At 36.1% G+C, this 14,786-nt stretch overlaps 1 protein-coding gene across 6 annotated transcripts in view; it reads left to right on the top strand.

Annotated features, from left to right (window-relative positions):
• Nucleotides 1–14,786, top strand: part of LOC106051776 (transforming growth factor-beta-induced protein ig-h3-like) — a 115,557-nt gene that overhangs the window by 27,928 nt on the left and 72,843 nt on the right. For 2 of the 6 annotated variants that reach the window (XM_056038286.1, XM_056038287.1), the window contains exon 2: nt 12,382–12,576. In XM_056038286.1, the coding sequence (XP_055894261.1) occupies nt 12,452–12,576 (125 nt within the window). In that variant the 5' untranslated portion in view covers nt 12,382–12,451. Of the gene's footprint in view, nt 1–8,411; nt 8,743–8,863; nt 8,883–9,096; nt 9,447–12,381; nt 12,577–14,786 lie in introns of those variants that run through there. The other 4 variants (XM_056038289.1, XM_056038285.1, XM_056038290.1 and 1 more) reach the window with 4 other exon arrangements.

Genomic DNA, 14,786 nt, shown 5'->3' with positions numbered 1-14,786 from the left:
ACCAAAAAAAACACTGCCTTTGGCATGCGTTCGTCTAAGATTCGTCTCCCATATAGGATACTGCTCTGTCCAGCGTAACTGTCGGACTTAAAGAATTCCCTCTATACAAAGGCCGCGGATACACATTTGAGACCAAAAGAAAATTTGCTGCCGAGGACAGACGCAGACGCTAAAAGAAAATCTTAATCGAGCATCGCGGACAATGGTTATGCTTGCCCTGGATGTGGCAAGATATGTAGGTCACAGCTGCAATCCTCATTAATTTTCGGACTCTAAGACAAGCCTTATTATTATTATTATTTTGCTGGTGAATTATTACCATGTGTTCATGCTTCAGTGTCTACCTCTCCTGTACCAAAACAAAGGAACTGGTCATAACACAGCTTCTCTACGCCTTACTTGCTCACACTAAACATGATATCCATCTAGCGGTCAACGAGTTTGAGTACACTGCAGCCTCTTTTGATTTAACTATAAACCTCGGTAAAAAGCTTGGAGTTAGGGCCAGGAGAGATCTGAATGGATGGATGTGTAAAAGCAGGCCATAGTACCACAAGGATGGATGGATGGCAAAAGCCGGTATGAACTTCCTATAGTCCGACAGTCAGGCTGGGCAGGGCACGTATCCCGTATGGGTAACGAGCATATTGTTTGGCGTAACAGAGGTGCCCCACGGAAACGTTTCTTTAGAAAACTAATGCCATGATTTAAGTCTAATAAGAAAAAATGCGCCATTTTACTTTGTCACTAAGTGCATGTTTTACCCTATAACGTAGAGAAGTTACATTGCAAAGACTTTCTTCCAAGCCAATAATAGTAAGCCTACAATAGTTTTACGCAAAAGATAGATTGTAAAACTATAAGACGGACGTGAGCTGTAGTTTGTCTAGACTGTAGGAGGACTTAAAAGACTTTAAATTTAATCGACATGTACAATTAGGCCTACAATTAGAACTAACAGAACACTAAAACAACTCTTCAGATTAGTAGTCTTTATCCGATCGTTCATTTTCGTAATTACAAGAATATTCCCAAAATGACTTCGGGTATATAACCTTCCGAAATTATTTAACAGAGCGAGGTTCGGCCACCTGGTACAAAAATATTCTCAAAATGACTTCGGGTATATATCCTTCCTTAACAAATTATTCATCCGAGCGAGGCTCGGTCACCTGATATTAGAATTAAAAAGCGATTACTTCGCCACCACGTGTGTGTAAGAACGTTTGAATGTAATGGCTGTGTAGCCACAGGGATCTCACTTTGTTCTCTTTTTTAGTCATAAATATAATTTTATTTTATAATACAAGATCTAAACATCTCTGGTACAACAACAACAACAAAAAAAATGAACTAAGCACAAAATAGCTGAGTAGTCAGACACTTAGATTCTTAATAAAGCACTTGAGTTTGAATCTCTGTCTTTACAAGGACAAGTTTTGATGTAGCCACTCGTTGTGCTGGTCACCCTCGCAAACTTTACACCCAGCTTTACACCCAGCTTTACACACAGCTTTACACACAGCTTTACACACAGCTTTACACACAGCTTTACACACAGCTTTACAAACAGCTTTACAAACAGCTTTACTCCGAGCTTTGCGCCAGGCTTTACACCCAGCTTTAAATACAGCTTTACAACTAGCTTTATTTCCAGCTTAACATCTTTTCCGCTAATCCTGATGTACTGAGCATGAAGAGAATATATTCGCTGATAAATACTGAAAGAGCTTAGAGCTCTGTTCCATAGCTTGAGAACAACTATTGTGTGTGAAATTGTATTTATTTGAGGAAAATACAATAATTTGACAAATGTTTCATTCTGGTGTCTAAGACAGATCTTAGTTGAACACTGAAACAATGTTGACACAACTAACAACGTGATCTGTTGACATGGGCTGCAAGATCTTTGACTTTTTCATCCGAGTCTTGCATCTAGAATAACTAGAAACAAAATCTTTAGATTACTTTGAACTCCAACATTAGAGAAACTCAAGGAAAAGTGATTGGAAAGAAACGCACTCTCTAAGCTAGATCTGACAGTGAAACCAAAGGAAGGCAATAGAGATCTATCCAAAGGCTTGATTTTAGACGTTCAGTTTTATGTAGCAGATGTCTTTCTTTCTTTAGCTATTGTGCCAGGTTTTTTCCCCACACTTTTTGTTTTTGTCAGTTTCACAATCTATTCAACACATTTCTCTATCACTCTTGGCAAAACGATAACAGGAACATTTATGATCACATTCCAATAGAACATTCGAACGATTCATTCTACTCTCAAAGTGGTAAAAACATATGTAATGGTGTCTAAGTAAAGAATGTTGGCGGTGTATACATATAAGCCTGTTAGTGTTGGATTCTAGATATTTCTGGCATGTTTTGTTAATCATTTGTTTTCTTTATTAAATACACTGAGTATTAGAAGCCAGAATTAAAATTATATTAAAAGCTCAAGTTGTATTTCTTCCATAAAACATTCACTCTTTACCTTTAGGTTATAACAATGTCCTGAACGGAAACAGGATTTACTCAGACGGGTGGAGACAAACTGTGTATGACCTTGACCTATCTCTACCCTTACCTTTTTTTTTGCTCCCGCCTAATTCTTCATAGCCTTGACCTTCCCCCCCCCCCTCTCTCTCTCTCTCCACACCGACTTTTCCCCTCACCTAAACATTGAAAGTTACCTCTTCAGAACTGAATGAAAAAAATCAACAGGTTTTGTTTTGGGTCTACTTGAACCTTGATGTGTGAGTGTTCCACAGCCTTAGTCTCTCTGAAGCCCGAGTTGATAGATTCAACTCAATGGAAACACTGAGTCTAAAAACAAGAGATATTTTAGCTTTTTTTTTTCGTAAGTTTAAAAATAATCTCCATTTTTGTAATGCCCTAATTGAAACACTATTCCATATTATATCAACTCAGTCTGTCTGGGTGGAATCATGTCCAGGTTATTTGAACTACTTCCAAGGCTCAGATCAAGTTGAAATTTCGGACAAATTCAGATTGTCGATGATAACACAGGAATCAATCAAAAAAATGAAACAATTAATTAGTCAATGAGTTGTAATTAATTAGTTTTGTTTTATTTAGAGCCTTGTGTAGAGAACTTGGTCGTTCGCTTAAATGGTAAAACTAACAATAGACTATAAAACCTTCTACTTTTATAAGTACTTGGATAACTCAGTGGTTAACAAGTCGGCTTTCCATCGTGGAGGCTTGAGTTCGAATTGAGACTCGAACAACTTTGTATTTGTTTTTGTAAAGCAGCTTTTCAAACCTATCCCCCCCCCCCCCAGACTGGTCCACAAAAATGATTGAAAACTAAACAAAAACAATCATTAAAATATTTCCAATCGCATAAATTAATTATTGTTAGTCTAGATTCGTAATAAACCAATTACATGATTGATTCAAAATAATTGCTGTAATTTCATTCAATATAAGCTTTAATTAAAAAAAAAAAACAATTCTCTGTGACCTTTCTAATGAGCTTGATAAATACTTTTAATGTCACCATATAACGACATCTGTAACAACAAAAGCAGACCTAATAAGTGAAGTTAGTCAATCTGTTGGTCAACATGCTTCGTGTTCTAATACTTGTGTTGAGAATTGTATTAGTTTGAATATTGTCATTGAAATAGAAACTTGAGCAGATATTCGTTACCAAATTAATACATTAAATATGAAATATTGTGTAAAAGAAAAGGATATGAATTATTTAAAAGTTATACAATTATTATTTTTATTATTATTTTAACTCCTTGTTTCTTAATCCAATGCTCATAGAAAAGTACACGTGTACTTCAAGTCTTCAACCCATCAAGCTCTTAGTCTAAACTCAAGGAGGACTTGAGTACACATACACATTGGTTCAACACATCTTTCAACCAGGACAAAACGAATGGCTTAGTTGACTTTAACAATAGAACATTTTCTTTTCACCTCAGAACTTCTCTCTTATAGTTTTCATTTTGTGATAGTATTTTTTTTTTCTCAGTGCACTTTTACCAAGCCCTCCCCCTCACTCTAAAAACACAAGTCGTAAATACACATGATAGCACCGTCTCCTGACAAACATACGTCATCAAACAATGAAGTCTCCTGACAAACATACGTCATCAAACAATGAAGTCTTGTGTACAAAGCAATTGTAATATTTATAACAGAGTTTATAACTGAACACATGTCACGGTGGCACCAGAGATTTGTATGACAAACTTTTAGGGTACTTAACATTAGTTGAAGAAAGGACGGAACATTCTGCTAGTCACATTATACTCCTGTAAGCCACAAATACTTGCAAACTTAGGTGAAGGGCCCCATGTTCCGCCAGGATCTTCAATGGAACTCACGTCCCACCCTGAAACATGAGAGAAAGAGATAATCTAAGAAACATTGAACTAACTAGTCAATACAATGAGGCCACACATTTCACGACAGATAGTCCACAGTGTTGAACTGTTATCCTCTTTTAAGTGAGGTTTTAAAGCCAAGAGCCATGACTCAATCCTTTTATATAACTTTTATTTTTTGGACGAGTTGTCGCGACCAAATGTAACCAGGTCTGGACAAATAAAAACATTGGCATCAAACTAAGAAGTTATATTTAGCCGACATGCTAAGATATCTTTTAAATGACGTCAGCTAACAAGAAGATATCACGTCCTGGAGCAGTGGATACTTCCAGGCAGGGCAAGGGTTCAAGATATGGCATTCTAATGTAAGCTAATGAATTATTTGGTAGGGCTTGACTGTGTTAATCTAGTATATTTCTTTACATTGGATTAGAGTCTTTTTTTTTTTCAATTCGAAATAACGCCAACTAGTTAAATTTTATATATTTTAATATCATGGGCGTAGCCAGAGGGAGGTTCTTGGGGTTCAAAATCCCCCTCGAAAAGAGATTCCCCTTCCGCAAGGGTGGGGGTGGGATTTTGTGACTAATTTTTTGCTATGATTATGTTTATTTTAGGTGAGATTTAAATAGTAAACCATCACTTGTCCCAGCGCAGCCAATTGGGGTTTTGAGTTTCAAATCCCCTTCCAAGGGGGTTTTGTGATTAAACCCTCCTCTTATATAAAACAAAAATAAAGCAAACATAAATCCCCTATTTCCAAGAGCATACCAAAGGGGATTTTAATGTTACCCCCCTCCGAATTTTTTTTACGATAAAATTCCCTCTTCAATATAAGACGAAAGCATACATCAGTCACCAGATTCTATGAGCGTAGACAAGAGGGGTTTTGTGTTAAAACCCCATCCAGAGGGTTTCGAGTTTAAAATACCCCTCCCCCCAGCGGGATTAGAAGCTAAAAACCACTTCTACAATATAAATAAAAACAAATGACACATTTACAATTCCACGAGCGTAGCCAAAGGGGTTTTGAGTTTAATCCCCCCTCCTCCAGAGGGATTTAAGTTTAAAACCCCTCCTGATGGTTTTGAGTTTAAAGACCCCCATACAGAGAGTTTTGAGGTTGAACTCTCTCATCAATTTTATTCTAAAGCAAGCTGCAGTTCCCAAATTCTATGAGCGTAGCTTAGGGGGGTATTGAATTTACAAAAAAAAAACTCCACAGATTTTTTAGTTTACACCCCCCCCCCCCAAAAAAAATGATTTTGACGATAAAACTTCCTTTTCAATATACAATCTAAAGCAAATTACAATCACTTAATTCCAAGAGCGTAGCCAAGAGAGGTTACTATTTTTTACCAGTGGCTGGGCTCCATTAATAAAGTGCAGTGAATAGCAAGGAAGTCATCTGCCGAAATTGAAAAAAAGACTAAATGTGGCTCAACAAAGATGACTAAGACTAATTTTAGGGGTCAGTTATAGAGATCGGATCTCAATCAAGGAAATCCTGTACCGAACTGGGAGTCGAACACTTAGTGAGGTTGTGACAGAGCGTCGCATGAGGAGTGCGGGACATGTTCTCTGTCAAAATGAATTACGCATACAAAGAGTTCAACTTATACTACCACATCTGTCTAGTACAATTTCTTTACATTGTTCGATACTAAACAAAATATTTAATTTCCAATAGTTAATTAACAATTTTTTTTTGTTGCTTTTGATTCTTATTTTGTCAGGTAAAAGAAATAATTGTGTAAAACTTCAGCTTGGTTCGAGAATGGGTGTGGGAGAAATAACGTGTACAGACTTTTTTGTTTACCAGACAAACAGAGTCAGTTGGTGTAAGCTTTCTAAAAAACATCAACAAGTTAGCAGAAATAAAAGGTTTCAAAATAAATATCTATTTAATCTAGAATCTTTGTTTGTTTGTTTGCATGCGTAATTGTGCGTTTGTAAGTTGAACCTACTGTCAGGATGAAAGTATTGATGTTGCAGGCTGTACACTATTTCTGATGCTGCTCTTCTCACTATTGATGTTACAGGCTGTACACTATTTCTGATGCTGCTCTTCTCACTATTGATGTTACAGGCTGTACACTATTTCTGATGCTGCTCTTCTCACTATTGATGTTACAGGCTGTACACTATTTCTGATGCTGCTCTTCTCACTATTGATGTTACAGGCTGTACACTATTTCTGATGCTGCTCTTCTCACTATTGATGTTACAGGCTGTACACTATTTCTGATGCTGCTCTTCTCACTATTGATGTTACAGGCTGTACACTATTTCTGATGCTGCTCTTCTCACTATTGATGTTACAGGCTGTATACTATTTCTGATGCTGCTCTTCTCACTATTGATGTTACAGGCTGTACACTATTTCTGATACTGCTCTTCTCACTATTGATGTTACAAGGCTGTACACTATTTCTGATGCTGCTCTTCTAACTGGTCATGTAGTAGACTTCAGGTAACTTTCTTACCAAACATACAAATATTGTTTAGAATAGAGGACCCTCAATGAACACATTCTGCTACATGATTGAAAACAAATCTAGAAAACCTCGCTCTAAATCTCAACAGATGTAAGAGAAACATTGGGTTCAAAATGATCATTTCTTACGCTTACACTCCATTCAGTTCTCTGTATACCATTGCAGAACGTTCTTCTTTTTTTTTCATCTTTATTTCTTATAGTAAGGAAAGAATTTAAACAAGGAAAATATAAAAAAAATACTTAAAAAGAAAAACAAAGCTTATATTAAGTGTATGAATTAGTTTTGATCAGTCATGTTATTAAATTTGTAACAATCTATAAAGGGGACTAATTCAGCTTATACCAACACTTCAGTCAAGTACTATTTCTTTCCCTTGTTTGACATAACAAACAAAATATTGTATTACCAATAGTTAATTAAATAATTGGTTAATTTTTTATTTGATTCAGGTGTTGTCAGGTAAAAGAAATAATTGTGCGAAATTTCAGCTTGATCCGAGATTGGGTGTCGGAGAAATAACGTGTACACATTTTTGGCCAGACAGACAGTAAGTTGATAAAAGCCTTGTAAAAAAAGTAGTTTCAGAAATTCCATTCATGACTTATCGTGACTTCATCATCTGCTAGAGTCAGCTTTTGGTTTTCTTCTTTTCTTCCATGTCTTAGCGTTGAAATAAAACGAACGAGCGAGTCGGACAGCTAGAGCATTGAATTAGTTCACTAACGAATTCGTTTATAATGTGAACATCTTGAAAGTACAAGAGTTGAACCTAGTGTACAGTAGTTTTATTGCCCTTTGAAAGTACCCGAAATGACTAAAATATTGTAGTGCATGAATAAACATAATAAACATAAACCTAACTAATTATAACAACAAACTATCAAGACCAAGCTAGCTAGTCAATGTTGGTGACATTCTAAATATATATATACAGCAGCTGTCACGTTGGCAAATACAAAAACATAATTGAAATATCCGTATTAATTCAACTATTATATTAAGACCGTGATATATAGAACTTTATAAGACAAGAGGTTTAATATAATAAGTCCCCGAGCTGTCGTGTACAAAGAACTCATTGATATCTAGGCTACAATTGTGTCTATAGTTTCTCTTCAGACGAGAGGAAGAGACTTGAACCGAAAAACATCACGTTCATGAGATGAAGTGCAAGCCATAGAGCCAGCCAGCCATCAGCCCTCACTCAGTTCCTACTTCTTTTGTACTTAATGATTTGAAACAACAAGACTACAAAGAGAATGTGTGTTATACAAGCTCAAGGAATATTCAAGCCATGGTTTTTGTTTTCATTTTATGATATCGGATTTCAAGTTTTGCAATTTAAACATGACAGACGGACGGATGGATGGACGGACCGACTACACAAAAGTAATAGCTGCATTTCCCCTTTCGTGGGCCGCTAAAATGCATTTTACATCTCGATCAAATTGCTGACCATGACAAAGGTTATAGAAACAACTAGAAAACGAAAGTGGATCTATTATAATCTCTCGCGTGATTGTGGTCTAGAGAGGGGAATAAATCTGGCAAAGCCACGTGCACGTTAAAGACCTGTGAGCAGGAAACAGTATAAATGCAATTTTTGGGTTACCGTTCGTTACAATGCAGACCTATAAGTTGATATAGAGACAATGATTTTGGAATTTCGTCGGGAGTATATTTTTCTTGTACATACGCTCAATGTGCCAACTTAATGACGTCAGTTCATCGTATAGGATAAAAATATATTTGCGTTTTTCTAAGAGCTTGCCCTTAGAAATAGACATTGGATTTGGACTGGTCAATTGTGAATTTGGTTATAAGGACTAAAAGAAGTTGTGTTTTGTAAGGACTTTCATTATACGTACACAAACGAACTGGTAAATTAATAAAAAAAATTTCATTTCTATTTTTAAATCATGTTTTGTTTGTGAACCAATGGAACCTTTTCCACGAGTTAGAAAGCATTCTTTTGTTGAAGTGTTCTTTAGAAAACCTATTTCTTAGAAATGTTTAAGAGGTGTGTGTGTGTTTCCCAATTTTTCTTCTAATGTAACCAGAACGATAAATGTTTGACTCAGTTTCTCTCATTATGGTGCACTGTATCAAGAATAAACATTTTTACAGATAAACTCTGTAGCGAAGCAATGCTCTTAAGCACTGTGCTCGTAAAGTATTTATACCTCGCAAGATAAAGCTTCTTTTTTTTTTTTCTAATTTGCTTTTAGAATGTTTTCTTGTTGTATTTAAATCTAAGAAGTTTGGAACATTTGAGTTTTAAAACTGACTGAAAGACTTCATTTAGGTGAATTAGAAACGATTCATAGTCCTTTTTAAAAAAAAAACAACAACCTAAAATTATGTATATACATAGACTACACGAGGGGCGTGCTGGCTGAGGGATAAGCGCTCGGCTTCAGAACCGAAGGGTCTTGGACTCTTATATCCGTGAAGACATGGATTTTGAATTTCGGGAGTTTTCGGGCGCCCCTGAGTCCAACCAACTCAACCTGAAATTAGTTGAAGAAATTAAAGGTGTTTGCCGTTCTACTGACTATGTGACATCTGCTCAATAGATCTCAAGGTCTGGTACTTTTACTTATAGGGTACAAATTAATTGTTCGAATATTAACATTCCAAGAATCGTATCAGTTTATTATCAAGTTTGTTTCATTATACGTTCTTATTGGGAAAAAAAGGAAAAAAATTGTTTCAGAATTTAAAGTTTTTATTTTAGCGCTATTTTTAAATACTGTCTGTATCCTGAATATTTAAATGGCATTTATATATTAATAAACTTAGGTAATAGATATTTTAAAAATATTTTCTATGAATATTCTACGATGTTTTTCTCTTAAATAGTTCTTAGTTACCTAAACTGTAAAACATGTATGATGCTCAAAAAAGGTCTTTTAAGTGCGTGCGGATTTATATTTTTTATTCTATATTTCGTCAAGTTATTTTTTTTAAAAGTTCTTTTTGTGGTCTGTGTCTGCCTTAAGTCTGACAAGATCAGATCAAACCACTTGGTGACGTCTTCTTCTGTCTGCCTTAAGTCTGACAAGAACAGATCAACCCACTTGGCGACGTCTTCTTTTGTCTGCCTTAAGTCTGACAAGAACAGATCAAATCACTTGGTGACGTCTTCTTCTGTCTGCTTTAAGTCTGACAAGAACAGATCAACCCACTTAGTGACGTCTTCTTCTGTCTGCCTTAAGTCTGACAAGAACAGATCAAATCACTTGGTGACGTCTTCTTTTGTCTATCTTAAGTCTGACAAGAACAGATCAACCCACTTGGTGACGTCTTCTTTTGTCTATCTTAAGTCTGACAAGAACAGATCAACCCACTTGGTGACGTCTTCTTCTGTCTGCATTAAGTCTGACAAGAACAGACCAAATCACTTGGTGACGTCTACTTCTGTCTATCTTAAGTCTGACAAGAACAGATCAAATCACTTGGTGACGTCTTCTTCTGTCTGCCTTAAGTCTGACAAGAACAGATCAACCCACTTGGTGACGTCTACTTCTGTCTATCTTAAGTCTGACAAGAACAGATCAACCCACTTAGTGACGTCTTCTTCTGTCTGCCTTAAGTCTGACAAGAACAGATCAAACCACTTGGTGACGTCTTCTTTTGTCTGCCTTAAGTCTGACAAGAACAGATCAAATCACTTGGTGACGTCTTCTTTTGTCTATCTTAAGTCTGACAAGAACAGATCAACCCACTTGGTGACGTCTTCTTTTGTCTATCTTAAGTCTGACAAGAACAGATCAACCCACTTGGTGACGTCTTCTTCTGTCTGCCTTAAGTCTGACAAGAACAGATCAAATCACTTGGTGACGTCTACTTCTGTCTATCTTAAGTCTGACAAGAACAGATCAAATCACTTGGTGACGTCTTCTTCTGTCTGCCTTAAGTCTGACAAGAACAGATCAACCCACTTGGTGACGTCTTCTTCTGTCTATCTTAAGTCTGACAAGAACAGATCAACCCACTTGGTGACGTCTTTTTCTGTCTGCCTTATGATCATAATTTGGCATGGCGCTTGCAGAACTTCTTTTGATTTTTTTTACCTGCACATGAATATTCAAGTTCAGATATTTTGGGGTAAATATGTTCAAGCAACTTTCCAACAACTTAAAATTATAGATCCACTTGGTTTGAGAAGTAAAGATTGGCATCTTATGGAAAAGCAGTTATAAAGATATTCCACACACAAAACTCATTAGTCTGTTTATTCTATTGTCATTAAAATATGCTCTCTAAGAATAGATGACGTCAAGAAATAGAAACTCGTACGTTTCCTTTGGTTTTAAAGTACTCAAACAACAAGAGAAACAAGCGTAACAATTTTAAAAAAATGTTATCTCTGCAGACAATAGAGTTCAAGTTTGTAACGGGTGGAGTCTACTCAGTCTGGTCAACGGTCTTACAACGCTGAAATATGACCTGATAATTGTTGTGTTTACCTGGTAATAGCAACAAACTTGTTATATTTGTGAGGATTTTAAACAAACGATAACAGTTGCTATGACAACTTTTTTTTTTTATTTGTTTATGTTTATAAATAAAAGTGTTCAAGCCTAAACAAGATAATAATACAAAATAAAAGCATGCCTTCAAAGGAATTCTGTGGATACGCCTTGGGAGATAGAAACAGCTGATAGTCTATAACTTCAGACATATTTATAAATACCTGCCCTTTCTGGACTCTGTGTGAAGAAAATACATTTTAGATGATTTTAACTGACCTTCTTGTGATTTTGACATTGCTAAATCTACATCTAAACACTCCGTGGCCACTGCTGTACAACACTTATAACTAGTGGTATTGACTCATTACAGGTCATCTCTTCAGGACTCTGCTTGGGTTTGAAATGTCAAAACGTAATGAGAAATGGGAAAGACATTTCGATTTTGAATCCATGTTGGTCGCCCACGAGAATTGCTAAAAATATCTACAACTTCCTGCCTCTTGGATCCGAAGGAAGAGATTTTAAAATTCTAATATTTTTTTAGGCTTTTAACGTAGCTTGCTAAATTCTTTAAATGTTAACTTTTGAGATTGAGATTGGCGGATCCTCCGAGGGGGACTTAATCCTAAATCGTAATTAGATTAGGGATGTCCTAGAAGCTGCGTGTCCCTCCAACAGCGAGACTTTTAGTAGGCCATACCTTTAATTACATCAAGTCACATGTCTCTTATGAGCTGCCCTGATAACTATTTATACATTACAAATGTAGTGCCAATGTATAAGATGTTTGATGTCATGAAACCATCCCATTAGAACAGTTTTATGTATTGGAGAAAAAAAATACAATGAACAAATAAACGAATCTTATTACAAAAAAAAAGTTCTGTAAGAGATGTCAATAAGAACGTTTACGATTTTTTTGAAACACAAAACATTGAAACATACACAATTGTAGACTGTAAAGTTTTCAAAACATTGAAACACATACACAATTGTAGACAGTAAAGTTTTCAGAGTTCAACCTTTTTTCTTTCATTTCAGATCTCATTTACTTTCTAGTTTTGGATTTATTTGAAGAAAAAGCAACTATTCTGAGATTGTCTCCACAACAATGACATCTTTCTTATCCCAGCTGACTCTGTCAGTCATGCTTGTAAACCTCCTCCTCCTGACAGATTGTCAAACAAAGTCTGGTAAACGAAGACAACGGCGGTCAACACGTAACGGTGCTGAGGGGTAAGTTGTCAGAGTTATCTGAACAGGATGTTGTAATGGATGTAACTACTCCACTACTTATAAAATGTTTCCAATGACTTGCGTCTCATCTAGCCTCTGACAACCAGTCCAATTTCTGACCTTCAAGTGTGCTTTAGGTATTGGCTTTGACGGAACTGGTTTCACTAGCAGAAGTGGCAAAGGGGAATAACTGACTCCTAAAACAGTAAGCTACAGGCACGAGAAGGTCGCTAGCCGTGGCTGGCTACACACCTAGGAGAAGGAAAACTCTGAATTCAAACCTCTGCTGCCTTGCAGCTATACCCAATCATGGGAAAGGCTTCGGGAGTCAACCCAGGGGGAAAATCTGGAGCTGGTGACTCTTAGGTAGCTTGTAGCACACAGTAAAACACCCTAGCAGAGCCTGCGGAAGGGGGGAGGAATATTGTGTAGGCGACATCGTTCCGACCATAGCTAATGCCCAGGTATTCACCACATTTCTATGAGACAATCCATAGTCGATTCCGATTGAAGGAGGCCAAAGATTTTTTTTTCAGTTTGTCTTCGTTTTCTTAGCGGCCCCGAGAGGGGAAAAGACGCTATTAGTTTTGTGTGGTATGTCTGTCCGTCTTTCCGTCCGTCCCATTTAGATCTCTTAAACTAGAAAAGATAGTGAAAATCTGACACCATAATATTTTAGATCATTCAAAGTTCTGATGCAACGGCTACTTTTTTTCTTTTCTGAAAGCGAAAAATCTAATTTTTTAAAATCACTTATGCAAGCAGTTTTTTTCATAAAAATACACCACTTTTACAACTATTCATTATTAATAGTAACAAACACGGGAGACTATTTAGTAGGGGCGATGGTAGTATACCATATTTATAACATATCTATGCAAACGGTTTTAGCTTTTTTTGTCAAAATAATTTATTTTTTTTACATTTGTATTGCTAAGTTATGTAAGTTCTGTCATACTAACTACTACATTTACACAAAAATGTTTTCTTTCTTTTAGAGAAAAATTCTAATTAGTATGCATATAAGTTGGACATAATTTAAAACAACAATTCACAAGTAGTATTTCATATTATCTCTTGAACTGCTGCGTCCATGTATTCAAAATTATAAATTATTTTAACTAACAAACATTTTAGCATAGAAATAATTACTTCTGCACGACTTGATCTGTCTTACAAGTTATCGTAATGCTTATTTAAATTCTACAATAGACTTCCACTCGCGATAAATCTGATGTATTCGCCAGTGTTGGCTACAATGCGATTTGTTTATACAAATATGTCTATTGGCATCTACAATAATAATCTCATTTTCAATAAAATATCAAATCTTATTATAGAGAATAATTCAATGATCAGTAGAGAAGTCAAACTTATAAGAGTTCACTAAAATAATTTGATGGACAGTAGAGAAGTCAAACTTATAAGAGTTCACTAAAATAATTTGATGGACAATAAAAATATAATTTTTCGTTTCATCTTGATCAACAATCAAATATTTTTCAGTTTAAAATAATGTAAGTTTTTCTTTTTGTGAGTTGTTCAATTTCTTAGGCCAGTGTTTCTCAAACTGTGGGGCGATCCCCCCTCGCCTCTTAGGGTGCTGTCAAAGGGGTGCTATGTTAGTTTTATCTTTTTTCTCAAGAACAATGTAGTTATAATCCAGATTTGAGTGTGAGTCAAATAAAAGGATATGATCAATGCTTATACTACCAGTCTGCGTGAGGTGTACTTTGGACTGTGCAGACTAGAACCACTCTTTAGACGTAACAGAGATACTCCTTGTAAGCCTTATCCAGAACAACTCAGGCGCCATTTTACACTCATGGCATAGTGGAAAGTAGCTGTCAGCAGATTGTCTCTAAAAGAGACAGTTGTAGAACTCTCACGAAGGCGCACGACGAGTCACATTTAAGGCCCAGAACAAAGTCTTAGTAGAAGACAGGCGCAGACGTTAAGTAAACCTAATTAGACCCCTAGCGTACAAAGACTTTAGTTTGATCACCTGCACAAAAATATGTTGGTCGCAACTGGGTCTACGTAAACATCTGAAACATTGCACTCATAATTCATCTTCCGAAACGACCGACAATGAAATCTTTAGAGTGTAGGTCAATAAATCCCCAAAATCGATTCCTAAGTGAAAAAACAATATCTTCATAGCTAAAGACTTTTGACCTTTACTTTCGATAAGAGATAACATAGGTCGA

Source organism: Biomphalaria glabrata, chromosome 8 (assembly GCF_947242115.1).
Source record: "Biomphalaria glabrata chromosome 8, xgBioGlab47.1, whole genome shotgun sequence".
In the NCBI taxonomy this organism is placed as follows: Eukaryota; Metazoa; Mollusca; class Gastropoda; family Planorbidae; genus Biomphalaria; species Biomphalaria glabrata.
Note: the sequence above shows the minus strand (reverse complement) of the source record. Positions and strands in the feature narration are given on the sequence as shown.